This window comes from Hippocampus guttulatus, chromosome 14 (assembly GCF_054856545.1).
Source record: "Hippocampus guttulatus isolate MCC_2025c chromosome 14, RoL_Hgut_1.0, whole genome shotgun sequence".
In the NCBI taxonomy this organism is placed as follows: Eukaryota; Metazoa; Chordata; class Actinopteri; order Syngnathiformes; family Syngnathidae; genus Hippocampus; species Hippocampus guttulatus.
Genome location: NC_141274.1, coordinates 12,057,300 through 12,082,619, shown reverse-complemented (window position 1 = coordinate 12,082,619; position 25,320 = coordinate 12,057,300). Strand labels below are relative to the sequence as shown.

Below are 25,320 nucleotides of genomic sequence, written 5' to 3'. Positions count from 1 at the left end.
TTTATCATCCCTGCTGGTATCGTATCGATATTGGTATCGGATAGTACTCTAGGCTGCAATATCAGTATCGTATCAGATGTGGAAAAACTTGAGACACCCGAAATATATACGTCATTTTTCGAGGGCATTCTATGTGGGATACAAATCCCGTGTTGTGCAATTGCCAACCTGCAACAAGGACAATAGTAAATACAGCTTCGAAACTGAAAACTTTTTTTTCTAAATGAAATCATTTGAATCTGAATTAATGATTTCTGTGCAAGACATATTTCCTAAAAACACTTAATACAATAGAATAATAATAATACATCGACTGTCATTTCTTCCCACTATACTCTTGATTAATGCCTCAGTTTGGCCCCATTCCTTACACTGAGGATATTGACCTGTTTCCACTGCCACTTACACTTCCAGTGTCGGTAAGTGCACCGTGTTAGCCAGAGCGGTGAGTGGAACCAATGCAGATGTGATTAGTCTGGCTAGGGGGTAAATGAAAGCCATTATTAAGCTTTTTCCTCGATGCTGCATCTTAATGCGAAACACAGCAGAGGTCATTTGAATTGCTAAATCTGCGCCGGCAAGTCTCATTTGGTGCTGGACAATCTGGTGGGAAGACGACGGCCCTACCTGCTGAGCTTGTTTTGTTTTGTCATGTGTCTTGGAATAAGCAACATTTTCAGATGCAAGAGTCAAACATCTGTTGTTTTTCTACCCATTACGTTCTGCAGGGAAAATGGGTTGGTTGTTTAAATGTTTCATAGAAGCCCAAAATGAAACAAAACAGCCACTGTGCTACAAAAAAAAGAGAAAAAAGGAGATTCCACTGTGCCTTGAGATAGAAATTCCTTCCTTGACCACACTTGTAACGCAACACCCCCCCCCCCCCCCGCCCTCTTTGCTCATTTTCCCTTTTAAATGAACTGAAATGCAAGGGGTGGTCCAGTGGTCCGCGCGTCGACCTCACAGTGCAGAGGTTGTGGGTTCTCCGGCTCCGGGCTTCCTGTGTGGAGTTTGCATGTTCTCCCCGGGCCTGCGTGGGTTTTCTCCGGGTACTCCGGTTTCCTCCCACATTCCAACAACATACATAGCAGGCTGATTGAACCCTCAAATTGTCCCTAGGTGGGAGTGTGAGGGCGGATAGTCGTCTCTTTGTGTGCCCTGCGATTGGCAGGCAACCGGTTTAGGGTGTCCCCCCCGCCTACTACCCGAAGACGGGTGGGACAGGCTCCAGAATCCCCCCCCCCCAACCCTTGTGAGGAAAAAGCGGTTCAAAAAATGGATGGATGGATGAAATGCAAGGTGCAACATAAGCAGATTCGCATTGCAGGTTACCACTCGAAATTCACATTTTGTGCCTCAATCAACACATCAAAATGAAAAACTTCAAAAATTACACTTCCTAGATAATTATTTGTTTGACTTCAACTGCCCTCCATTAAAGCTCTGGAAAGTGACAAAAAAAAGAAACAAATAGGGATTAGTCAATTTAGTATGGTGCACAAGAATCTCTGAGAATAAAAAGGTTTAAGACGGAAACCAAAATGAGGAAAATAATTACTTAAAATTTTCCTCTCGAGTGATATCAGTGCACAACTTCCAGTGTTTGCAAATATATTGTGTAAATTATTAAACATAAAACTTCTCAGTAGAGTTATTTAGTTTGTTTGCTAAATACCATTACAAGTCAATGCAAGCGAGCATGTTATTTGCTTTTAATGAGCGGTGAAGCATTGCATGCTTCGGAAAGCTTAATAGTACAAAAGGGACCTATTCAAAATGATGAAAGGGACTAATTCGAACAGCAACACGCTTCCATGGATTAAAAAAAAAAAAATACCAAAACATGAACAAACACAAACAAATCTTTCATTAGTTTAAACTGTTTGAATGCTGGTGTCAAACTCAAGGCCCAGGGGCCAGATCTGGGCCACCGCATCTATTTATATGGCCCGTGAAAGCACATCAAGCATGTTAACTTCCATGATGCATGGTAAAATCGCTGCGAAAATTAAAAATTGTCATCTGCGATGAATGATAATGTTGAGAGACGCAAGCGATTTCTTGTTACATTTCGAGTAACTCTGTCAATAGCATTTATGTGGTTTCACAGTCATAACACTCCCAAGGGAAGCTGTAACTACAATGTGTCCCATGGTTTTGGTGGAAATTCGCATTTTTCATGTTTGCGTATTTTTACGATTTGTGCAGCTTCGCCGAACAAATTTGTACATTAAAATCATTGTTCAAAGAGGCAGAAAGAGCAAGTTTCGGTCTCGTATGGACATAATTGGTTCAGTTGGGTCACTTTTTTTATTTTATTTATTTTTTTAGGAAGATAAAAAGCATCTCTCGACTTAACAGTTGGTTTCCATCATGCAAGGTTTTCAAGGTCTAAGTAACATCAACAACACTCCGACCGCAGAGCGTTTAAATCAGGCTAGACAGCAAAAGTAATGCGGCAAACAGCATTTCAATGAAAAGTACGCCATTTTAGCTTGCATCCACAAAAGCGAAATAAGACATTCACACGGCAAGACAAACACATTGGCACATGCGCGTGCTATCGAGACATTGTAGGTAAATGGGATCGAAAAGTAGCACTGCGTAGTGGGTAATGAGGGCTGATTGTTTGTGACGGCGCCGTACTAAGGCTGATTTCCCAGCTGAGGAACGAGGGCTTCGCACACATCACGGCTGTCAGCAAAAGACAGAAAATGGCCCCGCAGCTTCAACGCGGCTCTGGAAAAAAAAGACAGCCAGAGCCACTTCGCTTTTTAGCTTCAGACAGCACACGCCGGCAGAAAGCGGTGATGTGTGTATTTTAAATATTTGGTGAGGCAATTCAAGTCTATTTGCATGGAAATGTGCACTTGGGCGTTGTACAGTGGAGATGTAGGAGGAGAGGTGGCTGTAACGAAAGGGCAGGCACAGTCAATTACTGACTCACAGGCAGCATTTATGATGAAATTTGCATGACGGCTTGGCACATAATCAGAAATGTTCCTTATTGGCATTTTCCTCTGTTCCATTTGGAGTGGAGCGTTATTATAAAGATTTATCTTCCATAAAAAGCCTATCATGTATATTGTGGCTTGATAGAATACCGGTGTGAAATGTGCTGAAGAGATCACATTGGGAAAAGAAATCATTTATTGTTGTTGCCTTAATACATTATGGTTCTATTTATAAAAATAAAAAAACATGAGGGTAATTGAGACCCCTGGCACAAGTGATAATAATTAACGTACCTGATTAAAAAAATGACCACTATGTAGCAGTCAGGCACTACTTAAAGTCCTCAATTCACTTCAACATACAGTCCTGTACGTCTTGTCACTAATATGCCACAAGATGGCGGCAAAGCAACACTAAGACAGTGGACCCCAAGATGTTGGCAAATTTGCATATCATTCTTTATTTGGTTTTATCTATCTATCTATATCAATATATCTCTCTACATATATATATTACCCCCACCTCTGAAATTTCCACCTTGCCATACAGAACAGAAAATGGTACAAAAATGACTGCGCTGCAGCAAATTGCTACATCAATATTGTGAAAATGTCCTCCGTCTCCCGCTCAGGTGGGTATGTTGAAAGGCAGGCAGGAAGACAGAATGCAGGGTGCTTTCATTCACACACATATGGAGCGTTGTGAATGAAATATACTGTAGAAGTCAAGTACAGTATTGTAGAGAATTGCATGGATGACTTCATACATTTGCTATGTGCATGTGGTGGCCATTTAAGGACGCAAGCTCGCAATAGATTTATGCGGATGGAGAACTTGTCATTTTTTATGTTTGCGTTTTATGTTTTATGATTGTGATTGGACAGAGGAGTCAGGGGGTGGGGCTTGTGGAACTGAAGACGACAGGGAGAGTAAGCGAGCTTGCGCACAGGCGGCGCGTTGACAACTGAAAAAAGTGACGTCATTGATTGATGACGCTAGCGTGGACTAGAAAAATTCTAAAGTTGTTCAACCGCGACCTGACGATACTACTCCGTATGCCGAGGACGGTGTCTTTTTGGCGCGCATTCAAAATGTTTTCGATCCACCATGGAAAGGTTTCGTGATGCAGACACTGACTCACAACAAAGCAGCTATTAATTCCCTTAAAAAGACTTTGAACAAACATCAAGACTAAGCCTCCCCCTGGCATCAAATCTTCCCCAATTGAGCCCTGACACTTATCCTCGAAGAATGGCTCCTACAATACAGTCTCAGCCAACATGTTTATGCAAATATGTCAGCAAATTTATTTCCAGTCATACTGGGATCTCCGTCTCCAGTGTAGCGTCTACGCCAGGTGTCAAACTGTCCTTGGACAGGCGACGAGGACAAACAAGGTGGACCGTTGTCACCATATGTCCCTCCACAGTATCGAGAATCTCCATCCATTCGCTGTCATTTTCATATGCAGACAACAACAGCAGGCACACAGAATGCCAATGTTTTTTTTTTTTAATATGAATTTTCTCCCCGCGTTTCTTTGCCCAAACTTAGAAGCATCCAGCTTGCCACTGACCTTGACACTCTCCGCCTGTCGACACTGTCTAATCATCCTTTCGCCGCGGAGCGGCTTCTCACGTTCTCCCGATTGATTTTGGTCGTTTTGTACCTGAACATTGTAATTAATCTGATTATGACAGTCTATGGGTCCAGTTCATTAGGCTGGCCCAGCTGTAACGGAGGCAGATGCCCACCGGGCCATAAGGATTCATCACGGAGTCACTGAGGCCTGAAGAACACATCACACAGGACAACGTGACGCACAAAGAGGCACACAAACACGAAGAAAAACTGAATCGCGCCATTCCCAAATTTTGACAACGTGACAAAACTGTATAAACAATCCCTACAACGCGCATGATTTTTGCTTCAGATTTTGGAAAGGGCCCAGAAATGTCATACTTACGCTGCTTCCATTCAATGGTTTTTCTTTATTTTTATCTGCCTCGGTAAGAGATTTCTGTACTTTTTCTACAAGTTGTTCAGAAACACTTTTTTTTTTTCTGCTCGTGTCCAGTATGGAGCGAGCCCATAATTTGAGCATGGCGGTCAAATGATGAGCCCGGTTTAAATCAATAGAACAGCGCACTCTTGGAAAGGCTTGTTTCATTTGACATTTTAAAAGGACGCATGTTTTCCTGGTCGGACAATAGAATGGTAGCTGTTGTTCTTTTGTAGTGCGCAAATTGTTTATCGACTTGGAAACGTGTGAGGGGTCATTTGATGTCAGTGTTCCAAGTCCTCCAGAGACGTCGGCGGGCTCCCAGTTCCCGTGTGTCAATACAAGATTCAGTCAAGAAAGGCGGGCTTATCAGTACTTGATCAAGTTGTTCAATGTGAGGCGAGCATTCAGAAAGCCATTGTAACCGCCGCAGTGTTTTGTTTTTTTGTATCTGAGCAGTGCTTCTCATCTATATGCATTTGAAAATTAAACTATATTATTGGTTCTTGTTTCCAATAAAAAAAAAAAAAGCAAAATAAATAAAACAGGAAGTGTAGATTCCAATATGGCCGCCCAGTAAGGCTGAAGAATAATTGTGGCCCCTCCATCATTTACTCTGTAAATGTTCGCCCAGCAAGACAAAAGAACAGAACAGGCATTCTATGTTCGGATGACCATACAATCACATCCTGGTGACGAAATAACATCTTTACTATTTAAGCGGCACCCAGTAGATGAACTGGACACCATTTTCACCTGTCAATGGCTGGCTGGGTGAACCTCTGAGTACAACCGTCATCGTTATCATACCAAAAGGTTTTGACCATTCTATGCTTCCAACCTTGTGACAGCTTATTTCTTGCCAATCCTAAAAAGACACTTCCGGCATATAATGGCGTATATCATTGAAAAAAAAAAAAAAGGCAAGCGGTTGTGTAACTTCACAATGGATGGGGTGGTCAGGTGCTCCGCAGACATGAATATTTGAATACAAGCAACAATTTAAGCAATGTTCGATAATACACGGAGTCCCCAATTGCGTTACTTTCCAATGGGGGCTTTGGAACCTAAATTTGTACTTAATTCGTTATCGCAGTGTAAAAACCATTATTACAGTAAATATATGGATGCAAAACTATTGTATGCGATGAAAAATGTTTTTTAAAAAAGCATGACGTACGGTGTTGACTGAGCATGCCTTGTTAAGCCACGAAAGAAGGAAACGTTCTTCTTCCTGTCAGGGCACCTTGGGCAAATTCATTGTTATTCGAATATATGCAGATCAGTTAGTAATTAAAATACCAAAGGGTTCGTTTTCCATTTCTCTAATTGTGTATGCATGTGAGCTTTGATTGGTCTCACATGCTCCACTGCAATTTAGCCAGGCAACCTCTTTGCTTTGCTTCAAGCACCTCAAATTGTCTTGCCTTTGCTTTTTACATTTTTTTTCTGCCTTCCCCCCCCCCCCCCCCCCCCCATTTGTCACTCTCTCTCAGAGTAGTAACTAATGTAAAACAGCGTAGATGGGATTTCTATACCTCGGCTGGAGACCAGCACCTCATCACAAACTGGTCTCGGCTGGGTTGTGTGAGCGAATCATATCCTGGATGGCATGACTGAAACAAATTCAGCCACCCACGGGATACCGAGCCTCGCATTGCGGTCCTCGCCGTAAGTTCAGCTGGATGATTTGGATTCATTTTGGCCCAAAAGGACACTGAGAGCAATGGCTGACTGCTGTGGCGTGTGAAACAAAATCTAAAATATGAACTCAAGCCAATGAGGCGTGTGCTTTTTGTCCACGGAGGCCTGCTCAGATATTACATCACCTTCTCTACCTGCAATATTAATTAAGAGACTTCTTTCCTGTGGAAGGTCAAGTAACATTTTGGGGTCTTGGTTTGTCAGTGTCTCTCTGGAAAATGTTTTTTTTAAGTACGACGTTAGCATGAGATAGGAATGTTTTCTATCTTGACGCAAGATTTTGAGCGTACCAATTTTTCAAATCTTTTATTCAGCCAAGGCACATACAGTACTGCAGATGTAACATGTGTTTTAAAAAATAATTTAAAATTGTTTACGCGGAGCAATGTCAATTATATGTTGGAAGGTTACGGAATTTATTCATCACCTTCAAACTAACACCAATTAAAAGTTAAATAGAGAGCATGTCTGAAGGTTAAAGCTATTCCTTTGCTCTTCTCCCCCCTTGGTAAATCACACAATTACACCAGACAGTTGGGAAGTCTGTGTCATATGCACCTTCTTTTTCCTTGACCACCTGCATCCTTCCATCTCTTTGCGAACACGGGATGTCTTCACACTCGCGAGATGGAGAGAGGTGGAAAAGAAAAACAATTAGTGGCGCTGATGGAAGCCGTATGAGGTAATGAAATGGCGTATGTCATTGTAGCGTGTAATGGAGAGCAGTTTGAAGTTAATTGAGGGGAGATAGGACACTGGGCCACAGTCTGCCCGCGTATTGTAACGGCGCATGGAGCTTATCAGTGAGAAAATCACTGGACCCGATTCCTTATCAGACTGCAAATGACAATTATCTTGGTTTAACAGAGTAGATGGCCGGATCAGTTATTATCGTAATTAAATTCATATTCAGTTCATCCGTGGGCCATGAATGGCCCCCATTCAAAGAGGACGGCTACAGAAAATCCATACTCTCTCTTCTATTAGTTGTGTTTTTCAGAATCAAAATAATTATTTTTGTCCAATTCATTCCATTTGAATTGGATTTCCATCAGTGGCCGAAACTATTGTGGCTTGAAAAATAAGCTGCAAGTGACAGACGATAAATGCTGGGAGGTTGAGGACCTTTTCAGAAGGAAACGGAGTGCTCCCTTGTGGTGAACAGGGGGATTGAAGCTTTTCAGGTCACACTCCGAAAGTCAAAATGCCGTCGTGTGGCAGCAATAAATCATCCTTCAATCTTTTTGACAACGTACTCAAATTCAGAGGGAAGGACCTGAGCTTATTTTGGAGTTGTAAAATATGTTTTTTTTCAAATGAACAGCGACATGGAAAACATGTCCTCATTAAAAAGAAAGAAAGATGAAGGCCAAAACAGGTTGCGTGTAACGTTCTCTCCACTTCAGACTAACAAAGACCAATTAACCGACGCCTGCTAACAGTATTGCTCAACTCTGAACACCACAAAGAAGAGCGTTCGAAACAACCGTGACAAATTGGACAGAATGAGGGGGGGGGGGGAAAGTCATTTTTTAAAATTTATTTTGGATGTTTTAGCATGAGGGACAAAGCTTTTTTCTTCTCTCTTCTTTTGGTTCATTTATGTATTCACATATTCTGACAAAGGAGGACAAGTCTGTTTTCTGACTTTGGTTCACATTTTTGTTTTTAACAGGGACAACACAAAGTTTAATTTGGCCTGTTTTATCTTTTAATGTCAACAGTTGTCACTTTGGCTTGATACTCGCCTTTAGTTTGCAGTCCCTCCCGCCTTCAGTGGGCGAGGTTGATAACAAATGGCCCTTTTTTATTTGCTCGAGACATTCCGGATGTGTGCGAACAGCTGCAGGTTTATGGATGTCATTAAATGCAGCAATCGATTACTGTATTTACTGTCGAGTCATTATTGGGAGGGCTACATTGTGGTATATGAATGTCAGATTCAGAAAAATGTATTCATCCCCACTGGTAGTCCCCCATCCCAATGGAACTTTTATACGTGATATCTATTGAATGATTGACACTTGGAGCCTTATCATCAGACAGGCAAACCCTTTCCAGTAACCCAACAGTACATAACATTGTACTAGTGTGACTGTACAACCTCATAACTTTGCTTGAGTAAAGCTGCGCGGTACAGTACGTGCAATGCAGAGCAAATGAATAACCGAGTGTGACCGAACATTAACCAAGTCAAGAAAACGTATTTGAATCCCCTGTGCAATAGCTCAAGCGCACGATGATAAATCTGCGTTATCTGTCGATAAATCAGCCGGCTGTCTCATTAGATAACAGCCGATAGGTTGCATCACCATCCCAAATGGTCCTTATGTGCTGTGAAAATATTTAAGATAGTGTAGTTAATCATACTGTAGATGTATAGCAGCGATAGCCGCTGTGCAGCTGCTTCACTTCTCTTCAAATGGACAGTTCCGATGTTTGTTTTTGGTTTGCTCTCCCTGTTGACATACTGGCTGGAGTTCTGGAATGTAAAAGGTGGATGTTTCGCTTATCTCTCTTCCCACCCGCGGTTGCACGATGGCGTGTTCAGCGAGATACATTGAATTTGGTCGGCCATACACAAAACTGCTTTGTGGATTTAAATTCAGGCTCAATTTATTGTCTTGTGTTTTAATAGGGTTGATGATGGATTTGATGAAACTAAAGAACAATTGGCAGATGCACAAAATAGCGCCAATTTATGTGATTGAAACTGCGTATATGTCAACAATGTCCATCAAGTGATTAAGGTTTGGTTCTAAGAAAATGCTTACAATATCTCTCTTATTCGTTCCATATAAAAACTGTCAATTTTGGTCGAGATTTTCGTAAGCAGCAAGCAACGTTGACCTGCTTGATTTGCTTCCGCGGGCCACATAAAACGACGTGGCAGGGCCGAATCTGGCCCCCTGGCCTTGAGTTTGACACGTGTGCTCTAAATTAATTTGATAAGGCTCGCAAACTTTCATGAAAGAAGCACCGCAAAAAAAAATAAAAAATCAAATAAATCTGTGGTACTATTTTTTTTTAAATCCAGAGATATCCGTGAACTCTTAATCCATTCGATGATCTTTTTTTCCAAAATGTTTTGCCAACTATTTTCAAGCATTTCTTCACCTCTGCTTTTTTATGGCCTAGCAACATGAAAACACCGACCTTATCTATTGCCATTTCCTGTAACTGTGTCGCAGCTGTCGTCAGTGGAAGACCGTTTTGCTCTGCGGCAGGACCCAGTCCTTTGTCTTCAACCTGTTCTCCCCACCCACCGCCGCGGTTACCTGGTTCAAGAGGTGGGCTATAAAAACCTGACGCCCTGCGCGCTCGCCGCAGTGTGACACAAGGGAGCATCCCCGTTCTGTCCCGGCAGTGGGAAAAGCTCACATTTATTTATCTGTGTTCCCTCAAAAAACAAGTCAGTCCTCATTATCCCTTCCGGAAGATCGTCAAGGTGAGAGTATTGGCGTCGGAAGAGCTGGCGTGAAGGGATCAGCCATGCTTGGAGGCTTCCACACAGATTTGTTGGTCACAGTGACGCTTATCTTTCTAACTCGGAGTGGAACTCATTGCAGGTAATAAATTCAACGTCACGCTCTTCCACCTAAGCTAGCGTGGTTTTTTATTTTATTTATTTTTTGGCAAAAGATAATTTGTAACAAAGGCTTTAATATATTTGCAATTTTTAATAGGGCAGAAAATGACATGTCATCCATTAAATTACCCAACTGGAGAAGAGATTCAGGTATGAGGTCATTGCTTTGATTTTTCAAAACCTCATAACCACGATTTCAAAAAAACAAACAAAAAAAACGTGCAGTGCATTTATTCCGTTTTCTACTCTTTGACAGAATACGTCACACAGTGTTCATTTAGCAAAAGTGCCGTCGCGGTGTGCAACTGGGCAACGAGACACAACGGATCAGGTAAGAAAGACAACATCACTAGGGACTACCGGCACTCAAGATCATTTTGACATCAGGATTAGTTCTTCCTATCTGCTGGAAATGTTTAACTGTTGAGATTCATTTGCATGACCATGCCTTAACTTAATACTGCATCACCCTTCAGGAATATGTTGTGGGCTATCAGTCCACAGCTCCATTAGCCTCGGACTAGTTTATGTGAAGAAAACTTTCATCATGCTGTCTTTGGAACACTGGAAAAAGAGAGTCCACATAGAAAACTGAAAAAAAAAAGTTGCAGTCAATGAATATGAGATTACTACAGATGTGCTTCTTGTTTTATTGAAACACCACCCAGCTCGGGATGGTTGGCCTTGATTATGTAATCAACCTGATGATAGAAAACAAAAGTTCTTCTCTAAATTGCAGAGGCATTTTTGCACATTTATTGTCAGCGGGATATTTTTATTGGATTATTTTTAACGAGTCATAAAAGCGCGTGTGGATCATCTGACTGCCTTTTCACCTGTAGATACGACAACGCTGGATACAATAGAAAGTGATGCGCTGGATCAAGGCGAAGCCTGTCTTGAGTTCTGGTACTTGGCCCCTCCTAATGCTTTGAAACTTCGAGCTTTGCTCAAAAGTACCACTGGAACCGTCGTGGAAATCTGGATGGCGCCTGACCTGTCACGCGATTCTTGGCTGCGGGTTTTTGTGCCATTAAACATCATTGAGTCCGGGACGAAGGTAAGAAGAAGAGTTTCAAACGATGTTAATTGTTTGGTAAAATATGCAAGACAATATCAACAATCGTCTTTTAACTAGGTTGTCCTTGAAGCAGTCCGAACTGTGTCCTTGGAGACTCGGGTCACATTTAACAGCATTGGAGTAAGGAGAGGCTCTTGTGGTGAGTACTGTCTGGTTTTATGGCCAATAATAAACTAGATTTGGACCCACTAATCAATACTTTAGTGTGCAGGTAAACACTGATGGACATGACAGGTTATACGCGACAGACTTGGTCCTTTGTTAACATTTGTCACTTACTGGTCAATATTACTGAAACCAAACATCCATTTTGCTCCAGTATGTTAACACATGTCTGTTTCAGTCATTTCAAGAATTATCGCGAACAAATTTTCATTCAAAATGTGGTTCAGACCATAAAAATGGCTCAACGTTAACACGCCGTCATCTACTTGGGAGCCGGTGTATTCAAAGTGATCATTTATTGAGTCTCATCTCCCACAGGACCCCAGTGTGATCCAAACCAAGAGGTTTGGACGGACCGGTCCACTCGCTGCGTCTGCTCAGACAGGCAGCTTTATTGCGCTCCCTCTCCGTGTCCTAAGGGTCAAAGCTGCAATCCTCAAATACGAAGCCCCAGGGAGGTGTCCAACACCGGGATGTGTACTATACATAGCAACACAGACTGCAGCACCTTTGATGGAGTGTTATTCCGCTTCATGGCCCCCTGCAACTTCATCCTGGCCAAGACCTGCTCTTCCTCTGAGGCTTTGTCCACCTTCAGCGTGGAAGTGCTCAGTGAGCATGATGGGAATTCATCACTTCCAGCTGTGCAGCAGGTCATCGTGACTGTGGGGAATGACAGAGTGTCTCTTCTGAAACGGCAGACGCACAGAGTTGTGGTGAGTTGCCGCGGTAAGACCAAAATACAGTAACTGATTGATAGAATCCGTGCTGTGATACCAAAAAACAAGGCAGGGTATGACTAAATACAAATGAAACAAATTCGCCAGGAGATAAAACAGCGGTATGGCCATACAGTTCACGAAGCAGAAGCGTCAGAGTTCAAAGAGCGCCAGGTTAGCAAATGCCATGAATTTGAGTGACTTTCCTTCAAGCAGAACCCAAACATGTTTGAATTATTTTGTGAGCAGACAATTACTGGTTGCAATGGAAGAGGAATTTAATTCATGGTTCAGCTGCGTTGAATCATTGATTTAGTTAAGACAGAGGCTTCTCAATAACGATGCAATGGTATTGTGTCCTATTGTTGACTCAACATTTTTCATTCATGACTTCTCATTTTTAGGACTTTTTAAAAAAAAAAAAATCAATGAACGTACAAATTGAGCAGGTTGTTGAATTCAGCTGCCATATTCCTTTGAGTATCATTATGACTGAGAAGAAATAAATATCTAAATGATTTTGTCCCTTTAGGTCAACGGGATCTGGAGGAATCTTCCACTCGGCTTCAGGAGTAAGACAATTAAAATCAAGAGTAACCAGGCAGCGGTTGTACTTGAAACCCGCTTTGGCCTGTCCGTGTCATACGACAATGCGGGGGATGTACATATATCGCTGCCAAGCGTTTACTCTGAGAAAGTCTGCGGCTTATGTGGAAACTTTAACCATCTCCAAGAAGATGACTTGAGAAATCCTGACGGAGCACCTGCACACGATGCCACAGATTTGGCGAACAGTTGGCAGAGCGGGCAAACAAACTCCACCTGTGACACAAGTCTAGTTCCTCATCAGTGTGACCCTATGGAAGAGACCGAGTATGGCAATGAGCTCAACTGTGGAGCCCTCCTGTCCAGTACTGGGCCGTTTGCAGCGTGCAGATCCTTTCTGGGAGCCGAAAGCTACTTCAGGGGATGTTTGAACAAAATGTGCTCCGCTCACGGTGACCCTTCAGTGCTCTGTGAGACATTGGGGAAGTACGCCGACACCTGCGGGGATGCTGGAGTCGCTGTCCCTGCGTGGTGGAACTCTACAATCTGCCGTATGTTACTTCATTGCCTCAATTGCTCTCACATCTGTTGCAATAAACAGGATGAAATTGATGACAATAATAAAAAGATGACGGTTAAAGGTGTGGTATCTCTTTCTGTCCCACAGCTCCACAGTGTGGTGAGAACAGTCATTACAACTCGTGTGCCCAGGGATGTCTCGACGTGTGCTCCGTACAGGACATCCTGGGATCTTGTGGAAGGTGTGAGGAAAGGTGTGAGTGCGACGAAGGCTTCAAACTCAGCGGGGGCAATTGTGTTCCAGTAGAGGAGTGTGGGTGTTGGCACAAAGGCAAACACTATGAGGCAAGACAGATGGATGAATCAAACCACTCTACAGTGGTACCTCTACTGACGAACGTCTCTTCATACTAAAATTTCAAGTTACGAAATGCCTCAACAGGAAAATATTGCTGCTTGTTACGAAATAAATTTCAACATACGAAAGGTAAAAATACAGTTTGGGCTGCCATTCGCAGCTCCGAGTTTCTTTGAACGCAACATACTTAGAGCTGCTCTGCCATTGGCTACTATGGAGCATCATCCTGGCATCCCATTGGCTGAGAGGGACTTCTACAGAATGTGTCGATGTGTGTCGATCAGGGATGCTTAACCGTATTAGAGGTACCGAACCCTTCATTAGTGAAAAATAAAGATTTTTTTTAAAATTCAAGACATATAACAAGGCATTCATTAAAAACTGGAAAAAAAATTAAACACAATTAGTATAAGGTATACGTTGGTGCACACAATGAACCAGTCAGTGATGGCCTAGCGGGCATGTCATAACTACCCAAACCCGTGAGACTGATTCACTAAACCCCAAGGGTTCAATCGAACCCAGGTTAAGAACCACTTGTGTAGATACTGTATGTGTTTATGCAGTGGCCTTGTCAAAATTTTCTAATTCAGAAATGTCTTCAAGAATCAATTAATTTCGTAAGTAGAGGTACCACTGTACTTGCCTACCGTCACAGACAGCTCTTGATTCTCACAAATCTTTTTGCAGAGAGGCCAAACGATCTTGGAAGGAGAGTGTTTGCAGCTGTGCCGCTGCATGGGTGGCAATAATATCCAGTGCACTAAAATGCAATGCGCCAGAAGTGAAGTTTGTAAAGTGGAGGACGGGGCCAAAGGATGCTTCCCGATCAAACCCGCCACCTGTAGCGTGTATGGCGATCCGCACTATGTCACATTTGACGGGATGGCGTATGACTTTGAAGGAGGATGCAGTTACACGCTGGCTACCACATGTGGAGCGGGGAGCTCAGTCCATTTCACGGTGACCGGTCACAACATGCATCCTCCGCTTCATAACTTCACCCGGTCCAAGCTGGACGCTGTGACTCTACAAATTGAGGATTTGCACCTCACGTTGAATCAGAGCGCCAAAGTCTATGTAAGTAAGAACCCCGTCGGAGTAGTTTTGCCATGTTTTTTCAGTGCTCAAAAGTGACCTTTTTAGATATAATGAATGTGTATGCGTTGTAGTTCCTCGTTCTTGAATGGCCTTGAAAACCTTCAGCTGAATTTTATTTAGACGAATGTAGTCGCTGTGAAACGAAACACAACAAGAAATTCAAGAGTAGTTGTTCAGTTGGTGCAAACCAAAAAGTCGACCTCTTCCTCACCTGCATGATGAGTGCCTGCTTGTAGGGCCACTCGATTATGAAAAAATATGAATCACAATTATTTTGGTCATAAATCAAATCACGGTCATTCATAGGATCACTTTTTTTTTGGCTACAAAACAAGAAAATGAATGGTTGTTTGTTTCTATCTGTGACTTGGGATCGGCTCCAGTTTTCCACAGCTCTGAAAATGCTTAGCGGGGTACAAATTGATAAATAAATGTCACAAAAATACATTTAGAAGAAGAAGAAGGAAGTTGCTGCTAAACGCTTAGAGTAGACTCCCAGTTGACCCATTTGACTTCTCCTTAAGCTGCAAGCATCACAATACGGTGTAGGGAAATACAAATTGTGCAAGATATCACAAAAGTATGTTTTTTTTCTCTCTCTTTGTCTCTTCAGGTCAATGCAACTTATGTCGAACTGCCTTATTCCATTACTGCCTCTTATGGGTCTGTCTGGGTTTATGAGAATAACAGCTACGTTGTCTTGGAGACAAGCTTTGGACTAAGAATGGTGGTCGATGGGCAGAACAGGTTCTTCTTGCAGGTGGATGAGAGCTACAAATATCAACTGTGCGGCCTGTGCGGTACCTACTCCAAACAGCAGGATGATGACTTCATCAAGCCAAGCGGCCAAAATGCCACAGACCCATTTGAGTTTGCTGATAGCTGGAGGGCCCCGCACCGTAACGAGTGAGTTATTTTACTTTCGAACATAAAGCCAACGGCCTTGTAATAATAAATGTAATAGTCATCGCCATTGATCCTTTCCTCCCAAGATGCGTTTCCCATCCAAATGATCCCCAACGCTGTGAAAATGTGGAAGAGGAGAATGAGGCTTACGCCGAGTGTTTCGCCATCCTCGGGGCTCCCTTCAAGCCCTGCCATGAAACCATTCACCCGAGCGTCTACATCAATAGTTGTGTTCACGACTATTGTGCCACGAGTGGCAACCAACACACCTTGTGTGAATCACTTCAGTCCTACACGGTTGCTTGCCGTGTGGCAGGAGTGACGCTGCCCGATTGGCCGACAGGTTCAGCCTGTGGTGAGTTATGTGCGGCTTGATCATGAGCAAGGTGGGGCCTGGAAAGAATTTAATTCTGTGTTCTGTACAAACTGATGAGATCAGAGTTTACAACCATAGTGCATTACGATCGGAGTTTCTTATTTATGTTTTGGCCTTTTCAGCCGAATCCCAAACGACAGAAAATCCTCCAATAACTTCGCCCTCTCCAACTCTTCCATCTCAAACACCAGAGCCTGTTTGTAAGACATTTCAGTTCTTCAGTCATATAATACAATTATTCATTTTGCAAGAAATATTTCAACATTTGCATAGTTGTGAGAACTATATTATAATTCTGTATAGAGCTGGATTAAGTTCAGTTTTCTTTGGTATTGTAATATTCCCAGAGTGAAGTTGAATTCTCGTAGTTGCTAACATTTCTTTCCCCATAGTGTGTCCCCTCAACTGTGACTTTGAGAAAAATTTGTGTGGCTGGCAGCAACTCATACAGGACACCTTTGATTGGACGAGATATTCCGGTGCCACCCCAACAATCGGAAGCGGGCCAAATCACGACCACACCACTGGCGGTAAAACCCGATGTCCGCATTATGCGCACCGGATGGTTTTTATCAACTTTTCACGACTGATCACCTCTGTGATTGTCCTTCTAGGGGGATTCTACATGTACATTGAGGGCGATAGTGTAACGCAAGGAGACCCAGCTCGTCTGTTGAGCTCAGCGTGCCACTACAGTGGCCCGGTCTGCCTCCAATTCTGGTACCATATGTACGGCTCTGCCACGGCCATGACCCTTAATATGTACCTGCTCCAAGGAAATATAGCGACCAAGATATGGTCCATAAAAAACAACTGTGGGCAAGAATGGCATCTAGGACAAGTCGATATCGATGTCTTCAATCCTTTTCAGGTTAGCCTTGCACAATGTGTGGATTCTCTGTTGATTTTTATCCAAAGCTTTTTGGCCTTACTTTGGTTATTGTCATATACTGACCCTAACAGATCATTGTGGAGGGCATCAGAGGCTCCGATGCTCTATCAGATGTGGCAATCGATGACATTTCCATCCAGTTCGACTCTTGCTCAAGTAATCAATGATTCATACAAAAATGCATCTTGTGGTGTTACGATTAAAACGCCAGTAGATCGAGTTTTCACAATGTTATCTAACTCTTTCTTTAGGTAGTCTGGGAGGTGGAACGGAACCTCCCTTAACTACAGAAGTCTTTCTCTCCGACCCAGGTTAGTGCAAAGAAAGTTCAACTTTACGCAGACGTCTTAGACTGTTTTACCTTTTTTAGACCATTTTTAGAGGTTTGGTTGGAAGGGCGGAGGTGTTTAATCCCCAACATGCACGGGTGTGCTCACATTTGTAGTTCTCCCCATCTGCAGGCATGATGGTTGTAAAAAGCACTCCTGGCACTCAATAGCGATCTGTAAGATCCAACCTCTGCCCATCTTGCACATGTATCACACATTCTGTCCTTTTCGTCAACGCGAGATGTGAATTCACCTGGACAGAATGTTGACCGATCAACGCAAATTTTATCATTGCTCTCCATCGTAAATCCTTCACCGCTGCTCTCCTGCCTGTGTGAACAAATGCACGCATCAGTCACATGAAGTCAGGAGCTCTGGGGTGGTCAGAGTAGGAGTATGTTTTAACCACTTTTTTTTTTTTTTACACACTATGGAGACAATATAAGGAACATTTATAATAACGTTTTGAATTTAGTATTGATAGGTTCATTGCCAAAATGTGGTGGCAAGGCATCTTTCAGGACACTGAACTGCAATCACATTTTTGAAGTAGCCCATTTTTACAACGTTGCGCGACTGTTACTTTTCTCTTGCAGTTTGTAGCCTGAATTGTAGCTTCGATCGGAATTTCTGCACCTGGAAACAGATGATAACAGATGCTTTTGACTGGACATGGCAAAGTGGTTCTACGCCGACCCTAATGACGGGCCCCTCCTCTGACCACACTGGAGGTAAGATCTTGTATAAACCAAGCATACAACACAGAGATGAAGAACTTATTCGACAAAAGTTTGATTTCTCTTCTCTAGATGGTCACTACCTCTACATTGAGGCCAGTACCGTGTCACATGGCGATACAGCTCGTCTCATCAGTTCAGAATGTGCTGCCTCCGGTTCCCATTGCCTGCAGTTCTGGTACCATATGTACGGCTCGGCCGATACTATGGGACTCCATCTATATTTACTGCAGGACAAAAAGGCTGATGCCATTTGGTGGAAAAGGAATGATCAAGGAAATATGTGGCACTTGGCTCAGGTGGACCTGACAGTTGCAGGAGCTTTCCAGGTCAGTCATCTCCGTGACATCATTTCAGCCAGTAGTTCTATAGTCAGAGAATATCAGCAGTTCCAGACATTTTAAAACCCCCCAAAATAACCCCTTTGTTTTTCCTTTCTAAGATCATCATAGAGGGGCGCAGGGGCTCCAATAAAGAATCTGATGTTGCAATAGATGATGTAATACTTTACCATGGACAGTGTTCAGGTGTGAAAAAACAATATATACATATATATATATACACACACACACACACAAGCACACCGTGCCAGTATTATACAGGGTGTTTCAAATGTCTTGGGCACATTTTGACATTAAATATCTCGGAAACTATTGAGGATATAAAGCGCATCTGGTAAATTCAGAAAGCTTGTAATCTCAATTTTTACATGGAATGTTCAATGATGTTCAATGTGAGCACCATTGGTCACACGACACACATCAAACCGATAGTCAAATTCTTGCCAAACACGTCCCAGCATTGCATTGTCAATGGTTGCAACAGCTTCTGTTATTCGTGCTTCAGCTTAAAGCATAAGCACCCGTCCGTTATGAATTTACAATGTCATCTCACAATGGACTTCCTCTCTGGTGGCTCCTTTCCGAATTTTCTGCAAAATGCATGTTGAACAACAGTCCATGATTCAGTTTTTGCAAATTCAAGCACACAAAACGCCTTTTCTGGTGGAGTGAACACCATTAATGGGTCTGAAAAGAAATAAAAAAATCAATAGCCTCACGAAAAACTTCATGTCATTCGCTTTAAAATGGCACGACTTTTATCTTAGTACCTACAGTACTTGTCCTTGAGTGTCTTGAAAGGTGCTTATAAATGAAATGTATTATTATTATTATTATTAACTAGATATGGGGACTTCAAATGTGCCCAAGACTTTTGGAACACCCTGAATAATACAAATAGGTGACCTTGGTCAGCAATTATAACTCATTGTACTTATATGTTTCGAGCTGAGAGGTGGCGTGACAATATACCCTGCCAAACCTGAGGGAAATGTCACCGCCCTTCCAAGTGTCACACTTGCTTTGGTGACTGAGCTTCCTGCGGTGAATGTTACAGATCGATTCCCTGTTCCATCTTGGCCCCCTGTGGCAAATGCCACACAACATCCTGTCATTGAAGCAACGACTAATTTGATTATTGATGGCATTGTTAGTGGTGCTGCACAGAGCGGACCACCACAGTCAGGTACAGTGATTGGTCTGTCATTTTCCATGAAGTTTTTTTTTCTAAACTGGTTTCTGGATTCATTACCAATCACGTAATTATTTCTGACTTTTCAGAATGCCAACTCAACTGTAATTTTGACAAAGACCTATGCCAATGGGAGCAGCTGGTTACTGATGCATTTGACTGGACACGCCAAAGTGGCTCAACCCCTACCCTCCTGACAGGGCCCTCTTCAGATCACACCTCAGAACGTAATTCAACCATCTGAGTAATGCTACACATTTTGTGAGAATAGAAAGTTATTGAAAATAATTACACAAAATGTCAGATGGATTCCGACATCAGGCACGCCCTTTGGTACCAACTTCCTTGCACTTCAAGGCTGTTTGTCTGGGGTTTTTTTTCTTTTTGAGCTGTTCTCAATTGGCCAAGGACAAAAATGGTTTATCTTTTACATATACGACACACAGTCGGAACACGTTTCAACGTACCCCGTTTACAATGTTTTCATCCCTATAACGTTCACATTTCAAAGTCCTGATTTCAGGTAATTAATTTTCCATTTGCCGATTTTGCTTACAACGGACGCCTTTCTAACGTATACTTTATAATGACAACCAGGTTTTCCCCACAAAATAGTGAAAAGGCCTTCGTTACGACAAACCGTGGGAAGCTAACTGCTGCCTGACCTATTGTAAGATATCATAATTTATACATAAGAACAGCATGGCAGTTTGAAGATAAACTGTAACAGGATATTTCTCATTCATGATGTGACGGGTGAACTAATAAAACTCTTGTGTCATCATCCAGATGGCCACTATCTTTACATTGAAGCCGACAGCGCATCACATGGAGACACAGCTCGTCTCATCAGTTCAGAGTGCTCCGCTTCCGGTCCTCAATGTCTGCAATTCTGGTACCATATGTCCGGCTCGGCCGACACTATGGGCCTCCATCTATATTTACTGCGGGACAAAAAAGCGGATCCTATTTGGTGGAAGAGGAATGATCAAGGAAATATGTGGCACTTGGCTGAGGTGGATTTGACTGTGAAAGGAGCTTTCCAGGTAAACTTTGACCACGTAAACATTGTTTGCCATTGATGTCGCAATATGGATTAGCAACCTACGATTTAGCAAATAGGAAAAGAAAAACGTGTTTTCCTTCTAGATCATTATTGAGGGGCGCAGAGGCTCCAATGAAAGATCAGATGTCGCCATAGACGATGTGACACTGTACAATGGCCATTGTTCAGGTCTGAAAAATGCCATAGAATACACATATGTTCCTCATATCAAAGACAGGCCATTTGAAATTCCAACATCAATCTCTGTCTTTAGAGCTAAGTGGTGTGGTGACGACGCACAATCCCAAACCTGAAGGAAACAATACTATTCCTCCAAGTATCACAACGCCTGTGACTGCAGTCACGGAGCTTCCAGCAGTCAACGTTACAGATCAACTCCCTGCTACAGCTCGGCCACCTGGAGCAAACGCCACAGTAGCTGCTATCACTGAAGCAACAACAAATCGAATTATGAATGTCAATTTTCCTGAAGATGCACAGAACAGAAGACCACCTCACTCAGGTACAGTGATTGATATGGAGCTTTCCTATGACCTTGGAGTTTTGTCATTATTTTATTCTATACTCATAATTCATTTACTGTCAATAATGTCCCATGTCTGACTTTCCAGTGTGCCAACTCAGCTGTAATTTTGAGAAAGATCTATGCCAGTGGAAGCAGCTCGTCGCTGATGTCTTTGACTGGACAAGACAAAGTAGCTCAACCCATACACTAATGACGGGGCCCTCCTCAGATCACACCACAGGACGTAATTAACCTTTTCACTCATTCAAAGTAAAGTTTTTCATTCTTTTAATGAGGCCAGAATGTTATTCATGATAATTGCAGAAGCCAATTACAAAAGTCGGCACGCCTCTCAGTACAAAGTTCAACAATGGTGACTCGTTTCCTTTTGAGTGAGCAACATGTTACCAAGGACACAGTTGATATTCGTTTACATGTATTACATATCGAGTATTACGTTTGTGTGTCATCAAAATAGCCTTTGGAAGATGCTACTTGTTTGACCAAAGCCTGAACTTTGCTGACAAAACAATAATACAGTAAAAGTGTTGGTTTTGACTGAAATGGAGCCATCACTCGTAACAAAACAACAATTGAGCATTAACACATGAGAGGAATTGAAGTTGTACTCAACCTGATTCAGTTCCTGGTCCATGAATGCTTTCTAAAGTAAAAGCAGATGTTTGCAAATTTCATGACACGCAAAAGATAATCAGTCTGCTTTCATGAAGGATGACAGAAATCAGAGAATAATTATTGTTGAGAGGCTGAATGAAGTTTTAGGATTTGTAACATTTTAAGTTCAACGATAGCTCTACACGATTACAAAAATAGTTGTCGATGAATTTGATGATCAATTAGTCGCACATTAGTGCACTAATGACACCCCTAAAAATTAAACTTGCGCCATCCGCTACAAGCTATCATCACTTTAAATAAACGGCACAGCAGATGGATTCCCTATGAAATCATATTCTTCGTTAATAATGTGAAGAGTTAACTAATGAGATGCTTGTGTCGTAATCTAGATGGCCACTACCTTTACACTGAAGCCAACGGCGCGTCACTTGGAGATACAGCTCGGCTCATCAGCGCCGAGTGTTCTGCCACTGGTCCTCAGTGTCTGCACTTCTGGTACCATATGTACGGCTCGGCTGAAACGATGGGCCTCCATGTCTATTTGCTCCAAGACAAAAAGGCTCAAGCTATTAGTTGGACCAGGAATAATCAAGGGAATATGTGGCGTCTGGCCCAGGTTGACTTCACCACAACTGGATCGTTTCAGGTCGGGAAAATCTAACTCAATAGTTTCACGTGCATCTTTACCACAAAAGTGCTAAGAGGAGAATTAAAATGTGCTTTTCATATTAGATCATTTTTGAGGGTCGACGAGGTTCTAATGAGCAGTCAGATGTGGCCATCGATGACATTTCCCTTTACAGTGGGCGCTGTTCAGGTAATCGTTTACTTCAACCGACAATCTTCTTAGGTTATAATCGGCGTCGCTGATAAAAAGTGACTCGTTTTGCAGACCTGACGGAACCTACTACCCCTGCATCCATGACAACTCCTTCAGTTACAACAGAAGGTTTGGAACCTACGGCAGGAAACATATCAACGACACAACCACCAACATCTACAGTAAAAACAACAACACACATAACCGATTATGAAACACAAACAATCACACCGACGACAACTCCGAATTCCAATGTGAATGTCTCAATCGAAACCCCTGCCGCGACCACCACAATTGAACCTCAGACAACCGTCACAGCTCGCCCATCATCAACCGACCATCCAGTCGACGAAGGAACTGAAGATCCGGGACCCGAACCAACAACTGAAGAAGTGACGCCATCCATGACGTACCCTCACACCACAACTCGACCCACACCTCTAACAACAGAAAGCTTCGATCCGACAACTGGATCACACGCAAAAACTCCAAACAAAACTCCACCAGTAACAGTCGACGAAGGAACCGAAGATCCGGGACCCGAACCAACAACTGAAGAAGTGACGCCACCCATGACGTACCCTCACACCACAACTAGACGCACACCTCTAACAACAGAAAGCTTCGATCCAACAACTGGATCACACCCAGAAACTCCAAACAAAACTCCACCAGGAACAGCTGGACCTCCATCAACCACGAGTCCTGAACCTCAGCCTCCAAACGCAACAACTGAACCACAATCGACAATGACCCACAAACCACAACATCCGAATGCATCTCAACCGGCGACAACCGGTAGACCACAGCCCCCAACAACACCTGAATCGAGTGAGTATGAACTCATTGAGAGACTCGGAACCTTGCAATAACCTACAGTCAATATCACCAACACAATACTTTTACATGTGCAACATATTACACTAATAAAGACGCTCTGGAGACCTTAACCCAGTGCCAGCAAAAAACTAATTACTGTACGACAAATTCTTAGCATGGCTTTTCAACGTATTACATATAAACTAAATACCGTGCCGCACTTGGATTACGTTTCCAATGTTCCGTCTCTTTCTCTCTGTCAGCAGCACCTCCCTGCCGACGGAATAGTCATTACAGCGCTTGTATCCCGGCCTGCGGTCCAACCTGCAGATTTTTGAACGGTCCGCCGCATTGTAACGACAGCGGGGTTTGCGAGCCGGGGTGCGTGTGTGACGACGGCTATGTGCTAAAGCTGGGAGTTTGTGTGCCGATCCGACAATGTGGATGCGTGGACAGAGATGGCAATAAGTACACGGTAGGTGACAATTCAGAGTTTCACTGAATCAATTGGCTTCATGTGCACGACTGTTACTTTGCTGATTTGGCGTTGTTTCAGTTGGGACAAGTGTGGTACAGCAAACACTGCCGACACAAATGTAGATGTGAGAAGGAGGAGGACGCCGCGGGAATTGAGTGTGATGAAGAAGAGTGCGACAGAAATGATGTTTGCCTTCAAAATGAAGAGGGGCATTATTACTGCCAGAAAACGGGTAGGGTGAATATATTCGACGTGTCAGACCTGGCCATACGTTTTGTATTTCTAATCAATTCAAAATATTGCATTTATGTCACACAACAGGTTTTGATGAGTGCAGAATCAATGGAGACCCCGGGTACAGGACCTTTGATAACATGAAGCATGACTTTGAGGGAGAACACTCCTATGTGCTGGTCCGAACCAGAAACTTGCCCAGTAATCTCCAGGATGTTTACATAGAGGGCATCAATACACCTGATGGTGATGATGATGATGATGATGATGACGATCAAAGCAGTGAAGAAGACAGCGACGGGGATGAAAGTAACGATCATGAAGAACACCACAGATTGCAAAGTCTCAAGATCAAAGTGTACAATCACACTGTGGAATTCAAAAAGCTTCAGAAGTTGTTTGTGAGTTTCGAGGGCATTTAAAACTATGTATTTGATATTTTTGGATGATTTGTTGTGAATGGTTCAAAAGTTGTGATTCGATTTCCCTGCAGGTGGATGGACGGAGAACTAAGACACCTGTTTCACCCTCGCTTGGTCTAAACATTAGGAAGCATTCATCTCACATTTATCTCACTACCGACTTTGGTCTTTCCGTCAAGTTTGATGGACACAGTGACGCAGGTGATTATTTTGTTATTTTTATTCCCCCCGGCCCCTTTTAAACCACCAACAATCTAGCCGCTTTGGTACTTGAATTTGACAGGTGCTGCGAGGAAGGATCTCAACAGTCACGATTACCCAACATTGAATTTGAATGAAAACTATAAAATCTTATCTGTAAATATTTTTTTCCACCCTGAAATCAAATGCTCTATTCCCACAGAAATCACGCTACCACGAACATACAAACGAAAAGTGGGAGGCCTGTGCGGAAACTTCGACGGGAGAATTTTGAATGACAGGATGAAACCGGACGGCACTGTGGCCAAGTCTGTTCAAGAATTTGGGGAGAGCTGGAGAGTGTGACAAAGTAATCGATGAGAAAACTGCAGTCCTAAAAGCCTGTCGGGATATCACTGACCCACAATGTCTACCCTCATCTGAGTTGTTATTTTCTTCACACCGAGCTAAATCTGAAGAGTCAATCGCATGTATCGGTGTACACGGTTAACATCATGCTTGTTGGTACCATGCCTGAATTCATTAAACTCAACTCGCTATAACACAATGATGCATACTCGCACTTCTTTGGAAGGGGGACCCCTTCAAACATTGTTAATATATTTTATTTTTGAATTGTTTTAT

The 25,320-nt window shown here is 42.8% G+C and overlaps 1 protein-coding gene across 3 annotated transcripts; it reads left to right on the top strand.

Annotated features, from left to right (window-relative positions):
* The first annotated feature begins 10,001 nt into the window (after window positions 1-10,001).
* LOC147195129 (uncharacterized) lies at window positions 10,002-25,243 on the top strand. 3 transcript variants are annotated; one of them, XM_086129917.1, is made up of 34 exons: window positions 10,002-10,230; window positions 10,348-10,400; window positions 10,507-10,581; window positions 11,093-11,310; window positions 11,389-11,470; window positions 11,815-12,212; window positions 12,748-13,312; window positions 13,429-13,625; window positions 14,329-14,718; window positions 15,353-15,645; window positions 15,732-16,000; window positions 16,144-16,221; window positions 16,414-16,551; window positions 16,636-16,892; window positions 16,985-17,069; window positions 17,165-17,224; window positions 17,839-17,973; window positions 18,052-18,308; window positions 18,422-18,506; window positions 19,378-19,506; window positions 19,602-19,739; window positions 20,302-20,558; window positions 20,662-20,746; window positions 20,832-21,080; window positions 21,190-21,327; window positions 22,112-22,368; window positions 22,455-22,539; window positions 22,615-22,671; window positions 22,861-23,373; window positions 23,625-23,836; window positions 23,918-24,071; window positions 24,161-24,474; window positions 24,567-24,696; window positions 24,899-25,243. In XM_086129917.1, exons 1-34 carry the CDS (start codon window positions 10,154-10,156, stop codon window positions 25,039-25,041), a joined length of 6,573 nt encoding a protein of 2,190 aa, XP_085986043.1. In that variant the 5' UTR covers window positions 10,002-10,153; the 3' UTR covers window positions 25,042-25,243. The 3 variants fall into 3 exon arrangements, with proteins under 3 accessions (XP_085986043.1, XP_085986042.1, XP_085986041.1); XM_086129916.1 differs by having other exon boundaries at window positions 22,615-23,373; window positions 23,628-23,836; XM_086129915.1 differs by having other exon boundaries at window positions 22,615-23,373.
* The last annotated feature ends 77 nt before the right edge of the window (window positions 25,244-25,320 follow it).

Bases quoted from the DNA above. Each gene is read 5' to 3' on its own strand.
- LOC147195129 (XM_086129915.1), top strand. From the start codon at position 10,154: ATGCTTGGAGGCTTCCACACAGATTTGTTGGTCACAGTGACGCTTATC. The intron at 11,311-11,388 runs GTAAGAAGAAGA...TCTTTTAACTAG, and splicing joins TCATTGAGTCCGGGACGAAG to GTTGTCCTTGAAGCAGTCCG. The intron at 11,471-11,814 runs GTGAGTACTGTC...CATCTCCCACAG, and splicing joins AGTAAGGAGAGGCTCTTGTG to GACCCCAGTGTGATCCAAAC.